The sequence below is a fragment of the Capsicum annuum genome, chromosome 2, assembly GCF_002878395.1.
Source record: "Capsicum annuum cultivar UCD-10X-F1 chromosome 2, UCD10Xv1.1, whole genome shotgun sequence".
Lineage (NCBI taxonomy): Eukaryota > Viridiplantae > Streptophyta > Magnoliopsida > Solanales > Solanaceae > Capsicum > Capsicum annuum.
The window spans coordinates 127,861,819-127,889,604 of NC_061112.1; the positions used below are offsets into that span (position 1 = coordinate 127,861,819).

At 32.8% G+C, this 27,786-nt stretch overlaps 1 protein-coding gene across 4 annotated transcripts; it reads right to left on the reverse strand.

Moving 5' to 3' along the window:
- Window positions 1–18,542: 18,542 nt before the first annotated feature.
- LOC124896005 lies at window positions 18,543–21,275 on the reverse strand. Of its 4 annotated transcripts, none has more exons than XM_047406909.1 (4): window positions 20,969–21,275; window positions 19,119–19,219; window positions 18,907–19,036; window positions 18,543–18,836 (listed from the first exon to the last, which is right to left on the reverse strand). In XM_047406909.1, the coding sequence occupies exons 2-4, from the start codon at window positions 19,154–19,156 to the stop codon at window positions 18,684–18,686; spliced, it is 321 nt and encodes a 106-aa protein (XP_047262865.1). In that variant the 5' UTR covers window positions 19,157–19,219; window positions 20,969–21,275; the 3' UTR covers window positions 18,543–18,683. The 4 variants fall into 4 exon arrangements, with proteins under 4 accessions (XP_047262865.1, XP_047262867.1, XP_047262866.1 ...); XM_047406911.1 differs by having other exon boundaries at window positions 18,543–18,782; window positions 19,119–19,202; window positions 20,969–21,274; XM_047406910.1 differs by having other exon boundaries at window positions 18,543–18,827; window positions 19,119–19,202; window positions 20,969–21,274.
- Between the last annotated feature and the right edge of the window lie 6,511 nt (window positions 21,276–27,786).

Sequence of the window (27,786 nt, forward strand, 5' to 3'; positions counted from 1 at the left end):
AGTCATATGCTAGCTTGTTTGATAGGCTGAGAAAGATGAAGGTCTTAAGCCCAATTCAAGGAAGGCTTACAAATCCCCCTCCGAGGAATCTCGATTATTCATTAAGGTATGCATACTGTTCTGACATGCCAGGATACGATATCGAGAAATGTTGGCATTTAAAGAGATATGTCCAAGATTTAATTGACATAAATCAGATCCTGGTCCAGGCCTCGGAGGTTCCGAACATTAACCAGAATTCGTTACCAACCTATGTTGAAACCAATATGTTAGAATTGATATATGATGGGAAAGAGTCGTCAAGGTGTTATAAGCCTATTGTTAAGAGACAGACAAGTGAGGAAAAATTGGTTAATATAGCAGAGTCTTTGAAAGCAATGTAATTAAGCCGGGAAGGAATGGGAGAAGATAAAGCCCATGAAAGCACAAAAAAAACCCTGATCACAATGCAAGGTGCCAGAAGATATGTTGATTTAAGTCCTGATAAACCTAAGTTGACGGTGGTAGGAGATTCGGGTAAGCCTATCTTGACCATGAAAGAAGCACTGGCAGCGCCTATTGTCCTCAAATCGGTGACCCAACCTTTGATTGTTGATACAAAAAAGGTCCTCTGGAACTATAAGCGGACAGTGTTGATTTATCAGGGGAAGGAAGTTGAGGAAGAAATAGATGAGGTAGGGGGTTTGACTCGGTCAGGAAGCATATAGATGAGGTAGGGGGTTTGACTCAGTCAGGAAGATGCTTCGTACATGAAGGTTTAAGAAAGCCCAACCCAGTGGTGAGTGGGCCTTCATTTATCAAAAAGTGTATTACTGAAGAAGAAGCCGAAGAATTTTTGAAAAAGATGAAGTTGCCAGAGTATTCAATAATAGATCAGTTGAAGAAAACCCCTGCTCAAATTTCCCTCTCATCTTTGTTGTTGCATTCCAAGGAACATCGTGATATTATACTGAAGGTATTAAATGAAGCATATGTTCCTGGGGAGATTACAGTAAATCAGCTTGAGAAATTGGTTGGAAAAATCTTTGAGGTCAATCGGATCAGCTTCTCTGATGATAAATTGCCTGTTGAAGGTACAGGGCATAACCGGGGCCTTTACATTACAGTGAAGTGCGAAGATTTCTACGTCACTCATGTCATGATTGACGGAGGTTCAGGTGCAAATATCTGCCCTATTTCTACTTTAAAAAAGTTGAATATTGGTGCTGAGAGGATCGGGCCCAACAATGTATGCTTCAGGGCTTTTGATGGTGCAAAATCAAATTCCATTGGCGAAATAGAACTTCTACTAATTATATGGCCTGTCGAATTTGCCATAGAGTTTCAAGTATTAAATATCGAATCCTCTTACAATCTGTTGTTGGGAAGACCGTGGATCCACAAGGCCAGGGCGGTTGTATCTATACTGCACCAGATGATTAAGTTTGAGGTTGACATGCAAGAAGCGGTTATTCATGGTGAAGGAGATTTATCCTCCTACGAAGATTATCCCTTATCTCTTATTGAAGAAAATAATATAGAGGAGACATTTGTATATCAAATTTTTGATACAGTGCCAGTGGATTGTATCCTTGAAGGGCAGGTTATACCGGGACCACAATTGCCTTCCGCTTCTATCATAATGGTGAGTGAACTTTTGAAATACGGATTCGAGCCTGGAAGGGGTTTGAGAGCGTCTCTGCACAGTATAGTTCGTCCCATATGTCCGAATGAGAAGATGAGCACTTTCGATCTGGGATTTGAGCCTACAGCTAAAGATCTGAAAAAAGCCAAGGGAAGGAAAAAGGAAACATGGTCACTCCCTCACCCAATGCCACTACTCAGTGAATCATTTGTTAAGAGCGGTATCACGAATCATGTAGAATTTGAAGTTGAATTAGTTGATGACTTCTAGAACCTTTTTATTGAAGTTGATATGGTTGAAGCAGGAGAAGGTACCAGTAAGGCAAGTGTGCAGTTCATAGGTCCAGCTGTCCGTCTCAATAATTGGGAAGTCACTCCTCTCCCCGTCAGGAGGGAGTTTTGGTAGTTTATTTTGTTTTTCTTTTTATTTATCCGAGTTATTACAGGGTTTTAATTTAGAATTTTGCTTGTTTATGTTCTGTTGTTTGTGTTTAAACCCTCTTATCTTTCCCTTTTAAATGAAATGCAATGTCCCTCTTATTTTGTGTCTAATATATTTTGTTTTTGTTTTTTTCTTTATACAGTTCTCTTTATTCTGATTCTAATAATATGACATGCATGCGAAATTTTTAGCCTGATCTTAAAATCTAAACTAATCAAGATATAATGAAGTAAGAGGGGGAATATGATGAAGAAGAGGCACTAGAAGAAATAAGCAAAGAGTTAGAACAGTTTGAAGACAAACCGAATCCTAATTTGAATAAAACTGAGCCAATTAATCTAGGGAATCAAGAAGATATTAGGGAAACTAAAATCAGTGTACATGTTTTGCCGCAGCTAAAAGATGGAATGATTCAAACATTAATTGATTATAAGGATGTTTTTGCATGGTCTTCTGATGATATGCCTGGTTTAAGCATTGAATTAGTGGCTCATAAATTGCCAACTGATCCCATATTCTCCTCTGTGAAACAGAAGCTGAGGAAGTTTAAAACTGATGTAAGTATTAAAATCAAAGAGGAAATCATGAAACAACTTAAAGACAAAATCATTCAAGTGACTCGTTATCCTACGTGGTTATCCAATGTTGTTCCTGTCCTAAAGAAAGATGGCAAAATTCGAGTATGTGTTGATTACCGTGATTTGAACAGAGTAAGTCCAAAGGTGATTTTTTGCTGCCCAACATCCATATTTTGATGGACAACTGCACTAAATATGAGGTTGCCTCTTTTGTGGATTGCTATGCATGATACCACCAGATCATTATGAATGATGAAGATGCGGACAAGACGTCTTATATCACACCATGGGGGACCTATTATTATCGAGTGATGCCGTTCGGTTTGAAGAATACTGGAGCAACATACATGAGAGCCATGACCACTATGTTTCATGATATGATGCATAAGGAGATTGAGGTCTACGTAGATAATGTGATTATTAAGTCAAAAAGTCAGGCTGACCATGTTAAAGATTTAAGAAAGTTTTTTGAAAGGCTTCGCAGGTATAATCTCAAGCTCAACCCGGCAAAATGTGTATTTGGAGTTCCGACTAGAAAGCTGTTGGTGTTTATAGTCAGCCATCGGGGAATTGAATTGGATCCCTCAAAGATCAAAGCCATTCAGGATTTTCCACCACCCAAGAATAGGACGGAGGTGATGAGTTCGCTTGGTAGACTGAACTACATCAGCAGGTTTATTGCTCAACTCACAACCACTTGTCAGGTGTTGAAAAAGAGTGTTGTGGTAGAATGAACTGAAGAATGTCAGGAAGCGTTCAACAGAATCAAAAGATACTTATCAAATCCGCCCGTGCTGGTTCCACCAGAGCCTGGTAGGCCTTTGATCTTATATTTATCAGTCATGGACAATTCTTTCGGTTGTGTCCTGGGTCAACATGCATCTTAGCAAGAAGTTCACCGTGTATGAGGCCAGGTATACTCTTCTTGAAAGGACGTGTTGTTCCTTAACTTGGGTAACGCAAAATTTGAAGCATTATCTCTCGTCTTACACTACTTATCTCATCTCCCGCATGGATCCTTTGAAGTATATTTTTCAGAAGCCTATGCCGACAGGTCGATTGGCAAAGTGGCAAATATTGCTTACCGAGTTTGACATTGTATATGTGACTCGAATAGCTATGAAAGCCCAAGCCTTGGCAGATCATCTTGCTGAGAATCCCATTGATGAAGAGTACGAGCCATTAAAGACATATTTTCCTAATGAAGAAGTGTCGTATGTCGATGAAGTCATTATAGATGTTGATCTATGTTGGAAGTTGTTTATCGATGGAGCTGTCAACATGAAAGGAGTCGGAATAGGTGCAGTTCTTATCTCTGAGGCGGGGCAATATTTTTCGGTAACAGCGCAACTTTGATTTTATTATACCAATAACATAACGGAATATGAAGCTTGCATTCAGGGTTTGAGGCTAGCTGTTGATATGGAGGTTCAGGAACTATTAGTGTTGGGGGATTTAGATTTGCTCATCCATCAGATTCAAGGTGATTGGGAGACACGCGATTTAAAGCTAATACCGTATCGACAATGCTTGAAGGATCTATGTCAACGGTTTATGTCCGTAAAGTTTAGGCATATTCCAAGAATTCACAATAAGATTGTTGATGCTTTGGCCACTTTATCTTCAATGCTCCAACACCTTGATAAGGCCTACATCGATCCAGTGCATATACAGAGTCGTGATCAACACGCTTATTGTAATGTAGTTGAAGAAGAGCTCGATGGCGAACCTTGGTTCTTTGATATCAAGCAGTACATCCAGTTAGGAGAATACCCAACACATGTCATTAATGATCAAAAGAGGACTATTAGGTGTTCGGCTAGTGGATTTTTCTTAAGTGGGGGAATCTTATACAAGAGAACCCCGGATCTGGGACTTTTGAGGTGTGTTAATGCAAAAAAAAGCTTCAAAAATCATGGTTGGAGTTCATTTCGGAGTATGCGGGCCTCATATGAACGGTTATGTCTTGTCTAAGAATATTCTCAGAGCAGGTTATTATGGGCTTACTATGGAGAGGGATTCCATTTGTTTTGTTCGAAAATGTCATCAATGTCAGCTACATGGTGATCAGATACGTTCTCCTCCCACAGAATTGCATGGAATGTCTGTTCCATGGCCTTTCGTAGCTTGGGGGATGGACGTGATCGGGCCGATTGAGCCGAAAGAGTCGAATGGGCATAGATTCATTTTGGTAGCTATTGATTACTTCACAAAATGGGTAGAAGCAATAACTTTCAAGTCAGTGACAAAGAAGGCGGTAGTAGGTTTTGTTCATGCCAACATCATTTGCAGGTTTGGATTCCTAAGATAATCATTACAGATAATGTTGTCAATCTCAATAGTTATTTGATGCGAGAAGTGTGTCAACAGTTTAACATTGCACATCAAAATTCCACTCCATATCGTTCGAAGGCTAATGGCGTTGTAGAAGTCGTCATTAAGAATATCAAGAAGATACTGTGGAAAATGGTACAAGGGTCTAGACAATGGCATGAGAAGTTATCGTTTTCATTGCTAGGTTATCGCACTACTGTTCGCACTTCAACAGGGGCAACTCCATATTTATTGGTGTATAGGACAGAAGCAGTAATCCTTGCAGAAGTCAAAATTCCCTCTCTTCTCGTCATTGTGAAAGTAGAGATTAATGATGACGAGTGGGTCAAAACCCGACTGGAACAATTGAGTTTGATTGAGGAAAAACGGCTAACGTCGATGTGTCATGGCCAATTATATCAGAAGAGAATGGCTCGAGCGTATAGTAAAAAGGTACGACCAGGCATTTTGAAGTTGGTCAGTTGGTATTGAAGCGTATCCTTCCTCACCAGGTTAAAGCGAAAGGCAAGTTCTCTCCAAACTGGTAAAGTCCCTTCATTGTGAAGAAAGTGTTGCTCAATAGAGCCTTATATTTGACAGATATTGAAGGCAAAATGGCAGAAATGACAATCAATGCTGATGCGGTCAAAAGATATTATGTATGATATTTTATCCTTTGTTGATTTTATTGCATGTTTAGTACTTGCATTTTCGAAGATTCATATGATGAAGGCATTTTATTCTTCTATCCAAACATTGTGTCATCCTTTGTTTACCCGTTCGATCTTAGTTTTATTTTTCTTTCATATCCCTCTTTTGGAATCAAAATAGAGTCAAAGATAAATGTCAGGAAAACAAGAATAAAAGAAAAAGTTCAAAAATAAAAGAAAAAAAGAAAAAAAAATCAAATCAAAACAAATGAACAAGTTAATGGAACTACGTGCGACCTGATTCTCCTCTCTTGGGAGTGAGATATGTATGCTGCCCTATTCAGGGCTCAGTCCAACCAAATAAAGATTTTTAGAGTCACCCAGTCAACAAAAATGGGGCATGAGTTAATGTGTTGTTTGAGTCGATTCCAAAAGTTGTAAGTCCCACCCCCACTTCTGTGCCATTTAAACCCCCAACCATCCTTTTCTTTCAAACCTTATCTAAAAGTCAAGTTACAACCAAAGAAAGACCTTCAGATCAATCTTTGAGAATGTTAAGGCTAAATATGCAATGGATATGAGGACACATTTAAAGTACTACTTGTCTTCCTCGGCCTCAGAAATCATGAAAGAAATAGAAATGAGAGATTCTTATTGGTGAAAACCCTCGCGGGCACCATAAGGCGATAATGAGTTGAGAGAAATAAAAATGAGAGAGTCCTATTGATGAAAACCCTCGCGGGCACCATAACGCGATGGTGAGTTGAGAGAAAGGAAAATGAGAGAGTCTTATTGGTGAAAACCCTCATGGGCATCGTAAGGCAATGACGAGTTCGAGAGAAAAGTGAAAAGGAAAGAGATTTGTTGGCAAAAGTCTTGTAAGATGGCGTCAATTGAATGAGATATATGAGTCCAATGGGTTTGAAGAAGCGTGTCAGCGGCAAAGGTACGAACTCAACAACAGATGGAAAGTTTGGATAGAAGATCAGACAGCTTAATCCAAAATGCATGTCATACTCATCGGTGTTGTTTGCTGTATTCAGGTAAGTTTTCTTTTGAATAAGGGACATTGTCCTTTTCTTTCATTTACATATTCATATTTTGTCTTTTTATGTCATTTATCAAAATAAAAGTCACCATCATTTCTTTACATTTTAAGTCAAGTCTGTGTCAAGGCAAACGAGAAAGGATTTCAAAACTTGCTACCAGTCTTCCCAATTGTATAGGGAAAAAGAGAGGACCACTTTAAATATTGTTTGGTCTTTCTAATTCAAAAAAAATGAATCCAATTTGGTTTTCTAGAAAAAGAGAACAAGGTGAGGGGCCCACAGGGAGGGGGGATGATCATCTTCCATTTTTCTTTCTATTAAAAAGGAACACACACTCTTACCAGGAAAAAGGGGCACCTCACCTGAGAATCAGGCTCCCATTTTTCCATCTTTGAACACAGCTTCACGCACGCACACACACACTCACAGCTCACCTGGGAACGCATTCTCTCACAGTAAAACTAACGCACGTAGACAGTGAATGAAAAGCTGGTCAGAGTGAGCGAAACAGAGAGATTGAGCAAAAAAAAGGCGAGAAAGAGAGAGACTGAGCAAGAAAGAGAGATCGAGAGAGAGAGAATACGTGGGGTTGATTATTTTGGCGAAAAATCATCAGAAATTGATCAGAAAACGTCCCCTTTGTTACTATTCATTGTCGTTACAGTGGAAAACCCGCCTGAGGTCGATCGGAAAACCCCATCTCCGTCAAAAATCAATTTGCGTTCGTCGTCTTTCCTCCTCGAAGCCAAAACCGGTTATCGCCAACCTAGAATTCTTAAACCCACTACCAAAATCAGTCACGGTAGTCCACAGGCCACTCCAAACTTCATCAAAAAAAGGTAATATCCCCGCCACTCGAATTTCAATTCGGGAACCTCGATTTGGGTTTGGGTTGGTCGTTGTCTTTGATTTGGGTTGGTCAATTCGTGATGGAGGTTCGAATCGGGAGTTTTCGGATCCAGCTTTGTCTTTCGATCGCATATTTTGGCATAATAAAAGCTTCAATTGAGGTCCAACTCTATTCTTTTCCTCTTTTATTTCGATGAGTTATGATATTTCGTGCTTTGGATTGAATATCGTGTTGGTTGATCTGTGATGACGTGAATTATTGGTTGATTTGATATTGTTATTTTTTATGTTGATTTCGGGTTTTGAATAGTGATTTGATAATTGAAAAATTTGTTAACCATAGATTAAAAAATGAATTTTGGGCGGAATAGCGAAATTGAGAAAGATGGTAATTTTAGATTAATGTCGGTTTGTTGTTGTTTTGTTTTAATTCGGAATAAGCATGAATATGGATCGAAGCGTGATAGAATCATGACATGTTGAAACGGATAGGTAATATAGGTTCGGGTAGGCAAATTTTGGAACTTGTGTTTCGGTTGAATGTTGGACTGTGCGTGTGAAATGGCGACTCTGAACTTAATTGCAAATAATCCTTTCTCGAAATAAGATTTTCAATCTTTTGTACTTTAATAATAAAACCTTTTCGAAACATTAAAATTCAATCTTTTCGGGAGTTAAAAAAGGGGTATGACAAAAGTCAAAAGGAAAAAAAAAAGTTACAATTTTTGTTTTCAAGTTGAAAATGATATTTAAAAATTAGAATTGTACTTAAATATGACTATAAATCGGAATTGTTTCTGAATTTTTATGAGTGATTTAGAGTGAAAGTTGTGAATTTTTGTAGGTGATTATGCTGTCAGTCTAATTTAATATGTTATTGGTAATTTAACTTGATTGTGTGTGAAAGTACATTATCAATGTGCCAAACTTAACACTTGGTTGGCTTTAATAGAATAGCAAGTTTAACCTCCCAGATGATTAATTAAAAAAAAAAAATTCAGAGATTTTTTTTATTTATAATAGTAGTATTTGGCCACTTTGTGCGCACCTCAATTAATTTTACGAAATATTTATCACCTTTTACCAGCAACAGATATCAGATAACTCTGATCACCAAAACTAAAACAGATAGAAAAAAATCGTTCAATATTTATCTCTATTAAAAATTAAACCTAAGACCTTAGTGCATGACTCAACTTCATGGTGCGCAACCCAAGGAAGTACATACATGCATTATTAGACATATTTGTCATACAAATCCAAAAAATTGAAATTTTGTTTGTCTTTTTAAAACATGAAGTTGGTAGGTGCATTTGGTAGGTGCATTAGGTAAGGTCAAAGACATCGATAGACATTTAAATTTATTGTCAAAATTTATTTAGATCCCTCAACTAAGGCCTGTTCCTAGTGAGCATTTATACTCTATAAAAAATTGTTCCAATTAGGCACATTTTATTGATTAGCAACAAATGAAAAGTGTGCGTATTATACTTGCCGTGACATAGCAAAAATGGTCAATTAAATGATGACACGTGGCGTTGAGGGTCCAAATAATTATTAAAAGACAATTATAATTTTTTTTTAAATAAAATAAAAAAACTTGTTTAATTCTTGAGTTCTTGAAATATTGAGTTCTTGAAATTTTAATTCTTGGTGGATTTTGTTGGAATCTAAATTTAGTTTTTTTTTTTTTTGTTTAACTTTAGGCGGAATGCATAAATAGCACCTGCCTTTAATTTTGGAGAAATTTCTCATTGAGATATTTTAACTGAAACTTACTTATTCATGTTTTCTTGTATGGAGTTATGCTCACGTTCGCACAGCGGCGGCATCGTCGCCGAAATTTGGCGGTGCTTGTTCTGCATTCAAATGCAAATTGATGGATTTTGGTTCAACGAAATTTGGAGATTTTAGGTGGGGTAGGCTCGCAGGTGGCTGGCGCCTCTTTTGGTGTTGGTCCGCCTCCGATAATCCCGTCGGAGCTCCGGTGTTGCCACAGCCGAAATTTGCCATAGGTGATGCCATAGTCAAATTCAAATTTCCATTAATTGGTCCACGGAAATTTGGGGATTCTTGACTGACAAAGGCTTAATATTAAAAATGTAGATTAAATTGGGTCAAAAAAATTTCGTGGAAACCCCATTTTTGCCGGCTAACTTAATGGAGAAGACGATGGTGTGTGCTCAATGCGTGAATGTGTATGTTTCCAGCAATTATGTAAATATTGTGTATGTCGTGTGGGTGAGGAAGATGGCTAGTTTTGATGAATAGGGGTGGGGGGTTGACGACAAACTTGGGGTCATGGTGAGGAAGACGATGACGGAGGGGGTGTTTCTGCTTTTCTTTTTTAAAAAATAATAATTAAGAAGTAATAATAATTAAAATTATATTAAAAAATAATTTAAATATATGTTTTTAAATTAAAAAATATATATTAGCTTTTATTATACTATTCGCGCGCCCAAAAGAGAGTGTGTTACACTCTCCTTGCCTTGCCAAATCAACATTTTATGCTTGATAGATATCAATTTTAGCACTTGAGAATCTGATAGAAACATGTCTTAATTAAAGGGTGTAAGTGAATTTTGATAATAAGTTTGATTTTCTATCGATGCCTCTCACCTATAGCTAATACTAGCAAGGTTATTTTGTTGTAACCAGCCATGATGAAAAGCATGATAATGGCAGTGCCATGATTTGACACCTTTGAGCTTTAATGCAGCCCTCATAATAGGAAAAGTGTAAAAGAAAAAAGAAAAACACACATAAACTACTACTATAAATTTTCATGTTGCATACTTATGAAGCATGGAGAAAACATAAATTATCACTACTCCAAAGTATTTGAGTGCCCAAAAAGAATCACAAATTTCACCAACATACTTGTTTTGTACATGTGCATTATAAACTTATTGTAGAGCATATTAAAAAAATTCATCCACCTAACTATAATCTTTTGTAGTCGTTGTCAGTATATACTCGAAGTAAATAAATCTATACTCAGTATACGTAATGTATGTATGTATATATATATATGCGCACACTCTTTTATTATATTGACGGTATACAGTGCTTATACTTGCTAAATTTTGTACTTAAAAAGAGAGTTATCTTTTGTTGTTGGCTTTGTTACAGTGCTATAAACCCTTGTGGTTCGATTTTTTTTTTTTTTAATTTTGTGCATAATAAAAATTAAGTATACTGAACTATCCTTTTTACTTAATATGATTACAAAGAAACTAGAATTATATTTTAGCAACTTAACAGAAGAAGCTACTATTTTGTCTGTTAAATTGTTTCTAAAGCAAATAAAAGAAGAAATGCTAAGTTGACAAAATGATTATATTATAGCAACTTTATGATGTTTCCTTCAATTTCCCCTTAAAATGCTTTGATCTATATCCTTTATTTACACACTGTGCATGCATGACCACTTGTCTTTATTACTGGGGCCAAATTAAAGAGAGAAAAACCATGGGGTATTAATTGAAGGGAATTGAATCAAATAAAATCTCTGTAGAACAAAACTCAACCACATTATTAGATGTGGGCACAAAGTACCTAAATGTCCTAAATTCAAGAAAAATAATGATTTTTGCTTCTACTTTTCATGCTGACATTACAATGTATTTGTCACATGAAATGAAATGCTTTAAGTGTTAGGCAGAACTTTGTCAAATAAGTAATAGCAATTGAATTGTTGCCCTACATATAGGCACATCCATTTAAGTAAGAAACAAGGTTCATTTGGTTGGAAAATAGTTATCCCGGGATAATTAATCTTGGGATTAGTTATCTCAGAATAACTTATTCCACAATTCATATGGGATAACTTATCTCATCACTATGGTGTAAATGGTGGGATGAATTATCCCGATATTAACTAATACCTCCAACCAAACATGGGATAAAATAATCTTTCATTTTAATCCGGAACTATTTCCCCCATACCTCGCACACCAAACAACCCCTAAAAGATATATGTTATGTTAAATTTGTGTGGTATCATAATTTTATAAATAGTAAAACATATACTTATATAATATACTTTCTATATGAAGGGTTCAAAAAACACACATTTTAATGAATTGAATCTTAAATATTTTAAGTCATATATCGTGACAAGGATAAAAAAAAAATTGCCAATAACTTCAAAATCAAAATTGATATTGTTCCTTCAAGTAATTAATTAGTTCCACTTATCACAAACAAATATTATATAGATGTTATGAGAGTATATAAATCTTTTTTTCATTATGAGTGTATAAAAGTGTGAAAGTCAAATATGCCTGCATTTGGTTCTAGTATACTCAAAGACTGTCATATCATACTTAAGCTGAACTAATCACTCTTATAATCAATCAATAATTAATCATAAAGATAGAAAAAAGACAATTAAATTGAGACATAAGGAATACAAATTTTATTATTGGTATTACATGTGATGAAGCATAGTGATGGTTTATTATAAAATGGCCCATCCTATTCAGAATTTTGCTTTTGTTTTCTTTTTGTAAAACCAATTAATAACTTTATTCATATATGCTTTCCCTCACTTTAAACCATAAAATTCTTTGCCTCCAACCAGTGAACAAATACCTAACCAAAAGATGTTTACTATAAAAACTTCTTCTATATGTTATACATTTGTATAATTCAAAGAATAATTAAATACCAATTATTCCTATTATAAATATGGTGTTTAATAGACAACATAATGACCTTATCTACTCGTGGACCTCATTTTTTTTAATTTGTTTATGCTGTTGCATCACCTTTAAATTTTATGATATCAAATTAAAAGTCTACCATTATGTCTAAATAATGTTGAAGTTTTATTAATAAATTCATTAAAGGTCTTTGGATATTACGAGTGTTTTCTTTAAAATATTTAATTAGGTATATATATCTTATTGTAAACACAGTATACCATCACTTCTCAGTTAGAGTTTTATTAATTCCTTTTAAATTGTTCAATTTTTTTCTATTTGCTGGTCAAAATTGAGTTAACTGGTCCCTCATGCATAATTATCAAACATGACATATAACCACTTCGTTTGAACTGATTCTTTTTAACTATGCTGAAGATTTAGACATGGATTTGTTGGATATATCTATGAAAAAGTCTTAATTTAATTCTTTAAAGAATATACTTTTATTTTAATAAATAGTAGAAAGAGTGCAGGGCCGGATTCATGCAGTCTTTTCCGTGTGCTTGTGCAAGCACCCACTGACCGCGGTAAAAAATTTATATATTTATATAGAAAATACAGTAAAATTGATTATGATGTATTGTTGAGCACCCATTGACAAAAATGATTGTTGGGTGCTTTGGCTTTAATGTGGAACTTAAGCATCTTGATGTCTGAACTGGCATGGATCCGCCCATAGAAGAGTGGAGAGTGGGTAGGGGAGCTTTTCTGTATGACAAATAATAAAATGTTTAAGTTGTTGAGCTAATTGATTAGATTCATTTTCTTCTCCGAACTTTATGTTTTACATTTAAGTTACTGCATGTAATTTTCACGTCATTCTACTATTATTTGGCTACTAAACACACACCCACAAATATTTAAAAATAAAATAAAGTATAAATAACATAAATACCAATATTTTAAAAGTAATTATACCATCTCCCATTTTTTTAATTACTTTACTCTCTTTCCCTATTAATATACATAACATAGCCGACATATACATAGCATTCTGTGTATATGTTGGGATTTTTGTAATATGTTTAGAAAGTTGAAATTTTTTTTAATATTAAAAATATAAGTTGTGTATTTATGTAATTTTTAGAAAAATAAAAGGGAAAAGGCTAAATATTAGTAACTGGGCCGTTTTTAACCCCATATGTGGAACGGGCTAGCTATCATTCTTTGTAGGCCTGATTTTGTTACCAGAAAAATTGAAAAAAAAGTTTAAGGGAAAACGATGCAAATAGTATTTCAGTTGAAATTATTAACACGAAAATATAGCGATTGAATTTTAATTTTATTTTCAAGTCATTTGGTGACAGTGTCATACAACATTGATACATATTCGATACATATTCTATACAATAAAGATACAACTTCTATGTGCATCTTATACATATTCATATTTTATATAACAATGATACAAATTCTATGCAGGTCATATTAGAAAAATGCATATTTCATTCAATAATGATACAATTTCTACCCATAAATTCGTTGCTCTATTTTTTTTACGAATTGTATCAATATAATATATGAATTGTATCTGAACAACCTGACCAAAATGACCCAAGTTAGGAAAGAATCATTTAGTGGAATTAAAAGAAAAAACGACACAGGTTGGCCATTTTCAATATTAATGGCCCAAGTTTGGGTTATTGTACACAACATGGCCTTTCGGTTCAAAATTATTTCACTTTGTAGTCATCGATAAAGATGGCCCACATACCGCTCCCTAAGCCTAAGTCTAGTATAAATATTCTTTTTTTTTTTTTCTTTTTCTTTTTTCAAAAGATTTTCTTCTCTACTACAATTTATGAAATCATTGAATAGCTATTACTATGCCATCTACTACCAAATTTCATCTTGTTTTTTTCTGCGTTATATCCTAAAATGTAAGCAATCATTCAATTGAACTCACAAATTTCATATTCGAACTTTCAGATCTGTAACAAATTTTCAGATTTGATTTCCTCTTTTTCACATTTTTAGCTCAAAACAGAGGAATAATAAAATTTCAACCCACCAACTTTGAGCTATAAAGAAACCCAACAAGAACTCAATAATTTTTGAAGTAACAAGTCGTAAATTTGATTACTAAATGGTTCGCCCCTACTAATTTCAGTTCCCGATCCTTTTTCTTTTTTCTTTTTTTTTTTGTCTTTCGTGTATTTGATATTACATCCCAATGACCGCTCTCGTTTCTTATCTTTCCCCAATTCTTCATAGAAAAAAATCTCAGATAAATTATATTTTTTTCCTCTAATTCTTGATTTTTGGTTAATGGAAACTGCATTAAGAGAATTAAAAGTTAGAGTTAATTACAAACATCGGATTTTGCTCAATCTGATTGCAAAACAAAACAAGAGGAGCCATCAATATTAGTACTTGTTAAAAAAATGTTGAAAAATCTTTCTAAATAAGTTTCAGTTATACCCGTCCAAACCTCTTTCTGAGCACACATTGGTGGAACAACAAAAATGGATGTCTCCTGCAGATCAGCTGTCATTGCTCCTGGCTTAGCCATAGCGTCTGCTACTCCATTCTGGTTTATCTGGAACCTCCCTAATCTTCTTATTCTTGACCTGCATTCATCAAGTAAATCATCATAGAGTAAGTTATCGAATTTCAGCATGGTTATTACTTCCTTGAAGTCTATGTTGATTTTGAGAGGCGTGAGATGACGATCTTCAACTAATCTCAGACCCTCTACTAACATATTTATATTTACTTCTAGTAAATCTAACTCAAGAAAATAAATTTGAATAAGATTGGGAAGTTGGATAGATAGCGAGAGTGGGGTAAAAAAAAATTTTTGAATTTAATTTTTTTAAAAATAAAATTTTATTTTTTGGGGAGGGGTGTGGGGTAGGGGATCGGAGGTTAGGATGGGGTTGAGGTAAGACTTTTTTAAAGAATATATATATTTTTTTAAAAAAATAACTTTTTGGGAAAGGGGTATGCCATAGGGTGGGATGGGGGGCCAGTTAGATGATACGATAAATACGTAAAAATACAGGAAAAGGCACAAAACATACACCAAAACAATCCACAAGTTCAAAGAACAAATACAACAAGAATACAAAATAAAAATGGTGTATTTCACACCAAAACAGCCAACAACAAAACAATAACGTGAAGAACAAGATGAACAGCAATAACACAAGTTTCAGATTCAATAAAGGACCCAAAACAATCCACTACACAAGATAACAACAACAAAAGTAAAGATAGAAAGTGAGACATATATTATTACAAGGCCTAAGAACTAAGGTGTGTATTAAACACCTAAACCCTTAGAAACATGTAACAAGAACACCTATACTCTTCGTGGACACAAGAGGGACCTCAATCTCCCAAGCACCCAACGTTCCAAGCCAATAACAAAAAACACAAGTGATTCCATGCTTGGTGTTCACCTAATTTCGGATTTGCTGCTTAGAGAAGAGAGGACTTGTGTTACACACTCTCAAAATATCATAAATAACTGATGAATGAAACCCTAAGTGGTTCTATATATAGTATATTACAAAGTGGAAGTCAAAAATTACCAAAAGACCCTTGTATGAGTGGGCGCCTATCAAGTGTAATATGTTGGCTGATTTTTGGTGCATTTAGGTCCTCTTTTGCACTTCAATTGCACACACCAAGTCTTGGATCCAACATATGCCCTCATGAGTCCGTCTGCATGATTGTACGTGTATCATCCTCCCCTTCTTGAAAAGGATTCGACCTTGAATCCGCACCTTGCAAAATCAAGAGAAGACAAACAAGTACACATCCTTATGACACGAGGTTAGGGTTAGCAAAATAAACAATTAGCATTATTATGCCAGGGTGGTACATACTTGAAGTACAGCCAAGGATCATTTATGTTAATTATGAAAAGCTTTTGTACAACATCACAAAGGAAAGATCTTGGATGAACAATAAGAAATAAGGAATAAAAATTGAGACTACGTCTGTCATACGATGTATATCCAACAACATCATGAATATCATCATATGCATATAAGTAGTGAAGAAAGGCACCAAAGACACGATTCTTATTCAAGATGTATTCACGAGTAGAAACACACAATGAGAGAAAGGGACATTGTAAGCACGTAGGGCCTCTCTTTTTCCAACCACTTCCCGAGGGAAGCCATTCCATTAAGGGAGTCATACCAATAGGGAGAATAGGGAAACTACCTTGCAACATTCTAATCCAAGACAAGTAGTTTGCCCAAGAACTCGGTTTCCCTTTACAAATGATGTTAAGCACGCTCCCAAGAGTCCCACAAGATATTTCAATTTGTCCAACCCCATGAAGGTGACAAGAAGTTTTTAACATCCCTGGACCCTTCCACAAACAAGAATACAACTTGGCATCCACAAGTTGTGATTCACATAACTTAAGTACAACTGTGTTAAACATAGATGCAAGGATATGAGCAACACCCCAAAGAGACATGACACATTTTTTCTAGGGTCCTCGAGTAGACACGAACCACCATTAACATCAAAGGGATCACAATTCAAGTCACCATATTTATCAAGCACGGGTGGGGTGTCATAAAAGGAGTACAAGCAAAATTATTTTCTAAAGAATAATCACAATTTGGGTTTCCCAAGTAATTAAGCAAATTATAGTCATCTTCACCCGATTGACTATTCCTTTCCAAGACTACACATTTCCTACCTTTAAGAGTACTCTCATCTTCCAAGAAGAGATTTCCATCTCGAGCAGGAATGTTGTCACACCATAGTGGGTTAACATATAGGCTATAGATTCCAAGACAAGCCATACCGTCTACATCACTTGCACCACTAGGTTCATTAGGAGCGAATAAACTATCTTCAAACAAGACATTGTACCTAAAAAGTGAATGATGTAACCTGCGGACAAATTTGGAACTTTAACTCTCTAGGGAGTCATTATCAAGTTTCAAAGATATGTCGAGCACATGATTAACCCTAGACCCAAACAAACATTAGAATATTTACAACAACATAGGCTCACCGGTTCACTCCCTTTTCCTTGACCAACATATTCAAATTCTTCACTCACTTGAGATTCATTAATCACATCACACATAACCTCAAGTGGTGGGCAAGTTTTACTCACACGTTGGACAATGCAATTTTCATACAACGACGTACTTTCATTGAACACAATAGCTTCAACACTAGATGGACACAAATCGATCTTACTAGAAGAGTCGATTCGGTCATCTATAGGAACAACTAGTGTATTCACTCGCACAACATGTACATCATCCACAAGTGGAAAGGAATCAATATACTTACATTAGGTAAGCTACTACTCACACTCAACGGCTTATTAGCCTCACGATCATCATTCATATGCACCAAAGTGTAAGACTTAGTTATTTTACCTAATAGCCTTCTAAACATCAGAGTCCTAATATCTAGGGCTCTGGACCAAAACTCTTGCTTAGCAACTGTTTTCGTGTTGACGGTTCAGAGTTCAAATCTCGATTTTTGCTTTCCTCTTTGTCCCATCTTACAAACTAAAAACATGCAAAAGAGGGATGTTTTTTGTAGCTATAAAGAAGTTATATAATACATTATTTTTCATAGAAAACAATTATACATTGCTACTTTACATTAGTTGACAACTTTAGATTTAAATTACCTTTACGCTGGAAATAAATTTTAAGAATGGAGAGTAGGAATAAGTTCTTGCATAAGAAGAGAGAGGAAGCAGGGTTCATGCACTACTAAAAAAATGCCAAAAAGCGACGGTCAACGTTGCTTTTTTGGGCAAAATCGATGAAAATTCACCGTTTTTTTTTTCGTCTCAAAAAGGGGCGTTGTTTTTTTAAAATCGATGGCCTATGTCGCTTTATTACAACGAACAACGTCGCTTTTGGAGAAAAAAAAATTTTTAGTTATTTTTTGTAAAAACGACGTTGTGCGTCGTTTTATTGAAAAAAATAATATCTTTTTCAGAAAAATTGACGTTGTCCGTCGTAATTTGAGAAAAATAAAATACTTTTTGAAAAAGAAAGTGACGTTGGTCGTCGCTTTTTGTTCTTCATAATGAATAGAAAGCGACGTTGGTCGTCGCTTTTTGTTCTTCATAGTGAATAAAAAGCGACGTTGATCATCGCTTTTTGTTTTTCATAATGAATTAAAAAGCGACGTTGGTCGTCGCTTTTTGTTATTCATAATGAATAAAAAATCGACGGTCATTGTCGCTTTTCTGCATTTTTTTTATGCAGAAATCTGCATTTTCTACATCCCACCTGCCAAATAAAAATGCAATTCAATATATACATCCCTCATGCAACACACATTATTATAATAATCATACAACACACTACATCAACAAATCATTCAAGCAATTCAAATCAACAACACTTAAACAATGAATCCAACAACATTCAAAATACTTAAAACAATCCTAAAGATTTTTCACTAATTAAAAGCTAAGTTCAAAATATCTAAAAATTATCTAAAAGTCAAGTCCAACAACACTAACGAGCCCCAACAAACTTTTCATCACTATCTGTTTCCTCTTCGCTACTTGAATCAGGAGCAACGGCCTGTGCTAAGGCCCGTCTAAGATGTGCAATCTGATGTGACATAGTAGCATGTTTCTCAAAAATTGTAGAAATGACCTGATCGTGCTTTGTCAACCAACAACACATCGTGATATATATATATAAGTTAACTAAATAATAATTAAATCTAATATACCTTAAACTCTTGAAACATGGCTTGTTTAGAGACTATTGGAATATCCCACCAGTCGTGCCAAGGATATGTAAAAAGTCTCATAACGCTCTTCCTTACAGCGTCATTAACTTCTTTTGACGCAAGATACCACCTGTAAATAACATAATAAGTATGTAGGCTTGAATATTTTATTAATGAAAAAAATGAACCTATCAATTGAAAAATAAACTTACGAAGATCCATCAATCTCGATAAACACTCTACCAAACATGTATCTCCAGGAATTAGACCAATCAAATCTGCATCAATATCTTCTTCTACAAGAGGAGGTGCACTAATTTCAAGTCATGAATTCACATTTCAAATGATTACACTTTACTAATTTCAAAACACAAGTTCATCTTTCAAGTAACTACACTAAACCATTTTCAAGTCACTAATTCACTTCTTAAGAAACTACACTTGATTAATTTGACGTCAATAGTACACATTTCAAAACACTAAACCATTTTCCACTCTCTAATTCACTTCTCAAGTAACTAAACTTAACCATTTTTAAGTCATGAATTCACATTTCAAGTATCAACACTAAACCAATTATAAGTCATGAATTCACATTTCAAGTATCAACACTAAACCAATTTCAAGTCATGAATTCACATTTTCAAGTGATATTACACTTTACAAATTTCAAAACACAAGTTCACCATTCAAGAACTACATTAAACCATTTTCTAGTCGCTAATACACTTCGCAAGTGACTAGTACACATTTCAAAACACTACACTTAAACCATTTTCAACTCTCTAATTCACTTCTCAAGTGACTAAACTTAACCATTTTCAACTCATGAATTCACATTTCAAGTATCAACACTAAACCAATTTCAGGTCATGAACTCATATTTTCAAGTGATATCACACTTTATAAATTTCAAAACACAAGTTCACCTTTCAAGAACTACATTAAACCATTTTCAAGTCGCTAATCCACTTTTCAAGTGACTAGTACACATTTCAAAATACTACACTTAACTATTTTCAACTCTCTAATTCACTTCTCAAGTGACTAAACTAAACCATTTTCAAGTCATGAATTCACATTTCAAGTATCAACACTAAACCAATTTCAAGTCATTAATTCACATTTTCAAGTGATATCACACTTTACAAATTTCAAAACACAAGTTCACCTTTTAAGAACTACATTAAACCATTTTCAAGTTGCTAATCCACTTTTTAAGTGACTAGTACACATTTCAAGACACTACACTTAACCATTTTCAACTCTCTGATTCACTTCTCAAGAGACTAAACTTAACCATTTTCAAATCATGAATTCACATTTCAAATATCAACACTAAACCAATTTCAAGTCATGAATTCACATTCTCAAGTGATTACACTTTAAAAATTTCAAAATACAAGTTCATCTTTCAAGAACTACATTAAATCATTTTCGTTCTTGAATGATGCTTATAACTTATTTGACTCCTATAATTATCTAAGACACTCAAGAGATCATTTACTTAACTTCCACTTCATCTTATCCATTATGTAGTCCTAAAATTTTGTTGAGATCATTTACTTAACTTCCACTTCATTTTAACCATTATGTGGTCCTAAAATTTTGTTGACTCTCGAAATTTTCAAAAAAATTTGCCAGAATTTCCTTTGTAAATAGGCCTATCGTAAACCTGTCAGCTAGCCAGAATACATATAAATACGCTTCACCGAGCGTTACAACAAATATTTTACTCAACTGATAATACACGAGACTCTGCTTGGCATTCCTTAAAATTTTTCACCTAAAGTAAAAATCCACAACTGACTACTCCATATAGAAACAAGACACACCTCAGATCCGCACTACCACATTAACTAGCAAGATACTAAACATAAATTCATCCATAAGTTAAGTCAATCTACTAGATAAGTTCGATGTACTAGCACTACAATCCTAATAATCTTCCTTGCATTTTCAATCATAATTCAATCTTAAGGTATAACACTTATCATGGACAACCACGAGAATTTATATACTATATTGACTTATAACTATTGAATAGAGATCGAATAAATACTTGTCCACCAAGGGTCTGGCTCTGGTCGATGGTTGCAGCGTTGACTGGTGACTGGTGGTTAGTGGCGCGGAGGCTGGTTTGTCCGGCGTCGGAGGCTGGCTCATCGGTGGTTGTTCATCACGAATGGAGGGAGTTGCCGACGGCGGCTTAAGGGGCTTCGCGAGTGTGGTTTCACCGGAAAAGGGGTGAGGCGGCAAGGGAGGAGAAAGGGGGAGCAAGATGTGTTTGTTATGGTGAGTCTTAGAGAGAGAGAGAGAGAGAGAGTATAAGGGAGGGAGGCGGATGTTTGAGGGAAAAAATGAGGATAGGGTTTGATGTTTTGTTTAAAAGGAAAGATTAGTTGATTTGATCTTAGCCGTTGGATCAACTTTGATCAACGGCTAAGATTAAGGTATTTAAAAGTAGGTCAATTGGGATTTATATTGATATTTAATTTTGGCCAAAATTGATACTAATTGAAATAAAAGATTGGCTAAAAATTAGACACAAGAAAGAAAAATTAAATAAAAGTGGCTGCTAGTTTAATAATAATAATAATAATAATAATAATAATAATAATAATAATAATAATAATGAGACGGCTTATGTGTTTTATAAGAAAAAAGAGGATAATTTGATCTCAGTCGTTGGATCAGGTTTGATCGACGATTGAGATTTAAAGGTTGAGAATTTTATCAAAATTTACATAAATTTTCAATTGTGTCACAAATTTGCTATAATTGCAATAAATTGAATAAAACTAGGCTAAAATTGGTATATTGTGGTAAAAAATTGGGTCAGAAAATAAATAGATCATATAAACTGATTTAATTTAGACTATTATTTAAATAAATGCTATAAATAATAATAATAATAATAATAATAATAATAATGAAAAACTAGACAATATATTTATAAAAAATATGAGTGTGCACCATTGCGTGAAAAAAATAATTTAATAAAATTATGTAAAATGTCGTTTTTGAGTTTAAAAATTATAGAAAATGGTATCAAAATAATTTGTGCATTTTTCTAAATTATGAATGTGACACGTCAATATGTATTTAATATAAGAATAATGTGTACAAAAATATTAACAATTGAAATCAAATAATTTTAATAAATAGCAGCCTAAATGACGAGAAAAATAGTAAGACGTTGATATTAAAATAAACTAAGCATGTAAGAATTAATGTTACGTAAAATTACTATATAAAATAGCAGCCTGAGAGGGGTATCGTGAGGTCAAAATTGGGTGTCAACACAATTAAACCGATTTAGTCCCACAAAATAGGTCTGTGGAGGGTACAATGTATTCAGACCTTCTCGAAAACCTATTCAAGCTTGAAGATTCTTGTAAAATAAAACACATCATGTAGGGTTTTTGCTTATTGATTTGAATATTGGTTTAACTTATTTAAAAATCAATAACCAATAAACCAAACCGATAATATTTAAAATCAAATCGAATCGACCAATGCACACCCCTAATTTCAAGAAAAAAATAGTGAAATTGGGTTAAAAATATTGAATTGGAGATTTCGATTACGTTAATACAACGTATTAATATGATGAATTGTCGGCTAATTGGCTTCATTATTATAACTTCAATAGTGTATTATTAGCTCGATCACATGATGTTAATGTATTATTCATAATATTTGAATATATAGACTCAGTTAGCTAACATTTAACTATATACATCACATACATGAGTATATTACCTCGCAATACAGCGTATTTTATTTTTACTCTGATGAATTATCATTTAATTTAGCTTATATTATTATGTTATAATTAAAAAATATATATTATTACCTTGATCATTAGATCGTATGACATCAATGTATTCAATATATATAGTTGATTGACTATAAACTTCACAATATGTATTAGATACATCACATACACATGTAAATTACCTTGTAATACAACATTTTGTATATATATAATGATAAATTATCGTTTAATTTAGCTTATATTATTATATTATAACTTCAACAGTATATTTTTTTTTATCAATCGATCGTATGATATCAATGTATTCAATAAATAATTCAATACATTTAATTTTTTAATATAAAAATTATTTATTTAATTGTAAATTAAAAATTAAATATCGAAAGACAGTGTCGTTTTCATAAAGGTAATTTTTAATTTAATTTTAACAAAAGCGACGTTGTCGGTCGCTTTTTGAAAAAAATAAATAAAAATTAAAAATATATAAATTATTTTTTAATTACTTGGCACAAGAATCTGCGAAAAAAAGCAACGGATATTAAGACGTTGGCCGTCGCTTTTAATAAAAAAAATTAAAATTAAAATTAAACTAAAAATACGACGACCAACGTCGCTTTTCTCGTCGTTTTTTAAAGCGACACAGTTCGTCGCTTTTTTTTGCGTCTTTTCTTTATTCATGTTTTTGCTTTTCTTAACAAAGTAAAAGTATTAATTCACCTGGTAATTATGTTATCCGCTTTAACCATATCAATGCCAAATAAGCTCATCCGATATTCATAACGGTTTAAAATACCATCAAACCTCTTTATAGTGATATCTAATGTTTGTCTAAAAAATTCATGGCTAGCTATATCGAGATTTGTTATATTAGGTCTACTAATATTTGACATTTAGCTTTCATTTAATTTAGTTGTAACAAACAAAAGTATAAAATATATTTATGTTAATTAACTTGACAGAGATAGTATGCAGCGTCCTAATCCTTTTACAAACGAATTGAACATCAGGCGTGCATATGATTCACAATTCAAGTTTGAAAAAATTCATAATTATTTAGCTATGTCCTTTATTAGAGATAATTAGAATTAATTAAGATTCCTAAGTACTCCCGTTCTTGAAGTGCAACAACAACAAGAAGAAAGTGATGGGGTATTGCATGCAATTGGTGAAGCTATAGTTGAAATAGGGAAGATTACGACAGAGTGAAAAAAGAGAGCAGAAACAAAAAGTCCATCATAATGAAATAAAATAATTGAAGTGTTACACGTTGGGTACCTAGGCGTCTGCACCACAAGAATATAATTTATATCTATAATCTATAATTTATATCTATAATCTATATCTATAATCTATAATTTATAACTATAATCTATAATATATTAAAATTGATTTGAACTTTTTGCCCTTCAATAAACGACTCCACAATAGACAAAACTGTCATTTATCATTTTACTAAATTATTAATTAATTATTTTGTAATACTTTAGGTGTCCCATTAAAATTTGGTTATTAATCTTTCTTTATTTAAACATAATTAAAAATACTATTGATTTTCAATTATTAATTCATCTTCCTTATTTAAACATAATTAAAAATACTATTAATTTTCAATTATTAATTCACCTTCGAGGAAAACTAATCAAATACGAACTTTAAGTACAAACAAAATACTACTTTAGTAGTTATTTGTTGATCGAATTTGTGAGTCCCTTTTTAACATTAATTTAACAAAATTAGGTAGGTTATTTTGGCAAGAATTTTACTTAAAATAGAAAACAAATTAAGTAAATTCTATTTTTTAATGTTATCATCCAAGTAATGTATGAATCTTTGTCTCATTATTTTTTTATTTAATTTGTATTTGTATTTTCTTTGCACTTTGAAATTCTTTTTATCAATTATTGGTTATTCGTTGTTTTTAAATATTGATTTGATTGGCTAATTATGTGATTTTTTATGTGTGCTTTAACATATTTTGAGATTCTATCCTTAATTTTTGCGATTCTATCATAATTTATGTTTGATAGGTTGTGAACTCGCCCGGAAGAATGCGATAAGGATAAAAATTTCAATTCAAATTTTAAGCTTCAAAAGAACACAGATAATTGAGGTGTAACTTCTATCAATTTAATTAACATATAATTTATTATTTTTGAAAGTTAGATGATCTATCTACATTTATTATTTAGCAGGAAACAATTCTCGCAATAATTTTTTTGATAGATCATATGTGGGTCAATTGATCAGTCACAAAGAAATTGACGTTAAAGCTTTTAATATACATCATGATGTTGTCGTAAGTGTATCATTAAATATTTACATCTAATTATGTACATTCTTTTATTAAAGATATATACAATATAAGAAAGTATAAAGTTTGTCCATGTTCCATCATTAGCTGTAGCAAGGTAAAGGAGTGATGTTGGACAAAATCGAAAGATAATAATATATTCTAATAAAATATTTTTTATCTGTGTTTTCTTAATTTTATGACTTTTTTTCTCCCTTTCTATTATATTTTATATTGTGAATATTAGTTTCAATCCTAAATTGGATCGTATAGTACTAATAATATTTATATTTTAATTTAATATGATGTATATGAACAACAAATGCTCCTTTGTGGCTTAAATTTTCCTCTAAATCTTTTTCTTTGATGAACAAAAAATTTTTAATTCATTAAATTTTTCATTTTATGTATAGTTTTATTAATTAAGATAAAAAAACTTTTAATGTCAAATTATATTTTATAAATAGATACAACATTTATGCAATTCAATTGTTATTTTTTACTAATTTTATTTCTTTATATATAATTATATTTATCAACACGAAACACACGTGCAAAGCACGTACACTTAACTAGTATACATATATATACGTATCATTCAATATATATACTACTCTGGATAAAACATATACTTCAAGATATATACTACAATATAATGATATATATACTAAATTTAATTAAAAAAAAAATTAGTTATCCGTGCGGAGCCGGACTGTGAGGTTAACTGGCGGGTCTGAACCGATTTTGGTCCGGACCGGATTAAACGGGCATAAAAAAAAATTAACCCAATCCGGGATTCGGAATCCTACAGCCCGTAAGCTAACCAGACCGAATTAAACCGAATCGAATTTATTTAGTGGGCCGGATCAACCCAGCCCGTTTGACAGGCTTAAATTTATGACTTTTACTACCAATATGTCCACATAAAATCACGCATGATTTGTAAAAAGTACATCAAATGGGAAAAGGGGTATATTAGCCTACATAAGCTATCCATGTTGCTTCATACATTCTCTTTAAAAGATTTTCTCTCTACTATTTTCTCAATTTCAAAATTGGTGTTGTTTAGTAAAAGAAAAAAATGTTCCTATGCATCCTATTAGGAATTCAAGATAAAAAGTGATAATTGTTTCCAACCTACCTTTCTATTAAAAAATTACTTTTACTTAATTAATATTCAATTCTCATGAAATATTTACTCCTTCCGTTTAAAAAAGAATGGTTTATTTTCCTTTTTAGTTCGTTTTAAAAAGAATGACCCCTTTTTCTTTTTTGGCAATACTTTAATTTCAACTTTCCACATGACATGTTTAGGACCACAAGATTAAAAGGCATTTTGGTACATTTGACACAACTTTAATTGAAGGCCACAAAATTCAAAAGTCATCTTTATTTTCTTAAACTTTGTATCAAGTCAAAGTACGTCATTCTTTTTTAAACGTGGGAGAATAAATAAAAATAGCTATAGTAAACTATTCATGTGTTTTTTTTTTAATGAACGTGTAATAAGCTAAAACAGTAATCATTTTGAGACTATAGGAGTATATACATTTCTGTATAAACATACTCCCTCTGTTTCGTTTTAGCTGGCTCTCTTTTTAAAAATATTTGGTTTAATTTAGTTGTTCCTTTGATGAAATTAAGAGAATTTTATTATGTTCTTTAAATGTTACCTTTAGCATTAAATGATTAAACAAAGTATATATATTCAAATTTATACAAATTTATTTTTTCAAAACATAATTAATAAAGCTATTTGGTAAAATAAACTCCTAATAAATATTTTCTTAAAGGGAGTACCAAATTCATAGGGTCAACTAATACGAAACGGAAAAAGTAAAAGAGATCAATTTGTGAGGACCATTATTTATTACTACAACTTCAACATGCACATTTTGGCGAGGTTTGGACATGATTTCAAATCGAATTGATTTGAAGTCGCAGTTCAGTTTGGAGATATTGAATTTTTTAAGTTGTATTTTTTTTTATAAACATATAAAATTCATTAATTGTGAAAACTATCTAGAAAAAAATCGTGTACAATCTTATCAAATGAGCAAATCATAATTCCTAAACAAAAGATCGAAATAACCTAAAACGTCTTATTAATAAGTCACACATCTCCATTTCTATTGATTAAACTCTAGTTCAAACGCCACTAAAATCTCTTTTGGCTGATTTTGTTCATTAAATTAAATAGCTAGGATCACCACATGTAAAAAAAACAGAATACTCATGACTAATACTCCTTCTGTCCCAATTTGATATTGCATATTGATTAAAAAATAATTAATAACATGACTATTTTATCATAATACCCCTATTAAATGATGTTTACATTTTAATTTGGAGAAAAAACAATTAATATTAAGGGTAAAAAAGAAAAAAAATTATCTTGTCTTGATTAATGAAAAAATGACAAGTAAAATAAAAAATCAAATTAAAAAATTTAGGGCGAATAAAATGGGAACGGGAGCTTCATTCATGTTTCCTAGTTTATTGCACTTTCCAAGTACAACTCCCAATAAATACTACTTTCGTCATCTTAATTTATTTGGTGGATTTTGATGTGACAAAGAGTTTATAAGAAAATAAAACATACTTTCCATCTCATGTTAAAATTAGAATTAAAGAAATGTAAAAAGAAAAAAAGAACCATTCTTTTTGACACAAACAAAAAAAAAGTTAGTCCTACAAATTAAAAGGAACTATAATATTTTTCTGATGCATTGTTCCGGGTGAGAAATTAAATTCCCAAAAAATATTATAGTATAGAGTATCTCACGAGCTTGTTGCAGGGACTTTGGAT

What these genes read in the sequence shown, in the direction of transcription:
- LOC124896005 (XM_047406909.1), bottom strand. Translation starts at nt 19,156, where the DNA reads ATGTTTGGTAGAGTGTTTATCGAGATTGATGGATCTTC. An exon ending in ATCGAGATTGATGGATCTTC is followed by an intron (nt 19,037 to 19,118) that starts GTAAGTTTATTT and finishes TGTTATTTACAG; the next exon opens with GTGGTATCTTGCGTCAAAAG. An exon ending in CCATGTTTCAAGAGTTTAAG is followed by an intron (nt 18,837 to 18,906) that starts GTATATTAGATT and finishes TGGTTGACAAAG; the next exon opens with CACGATCAGGTCATTTCTAC.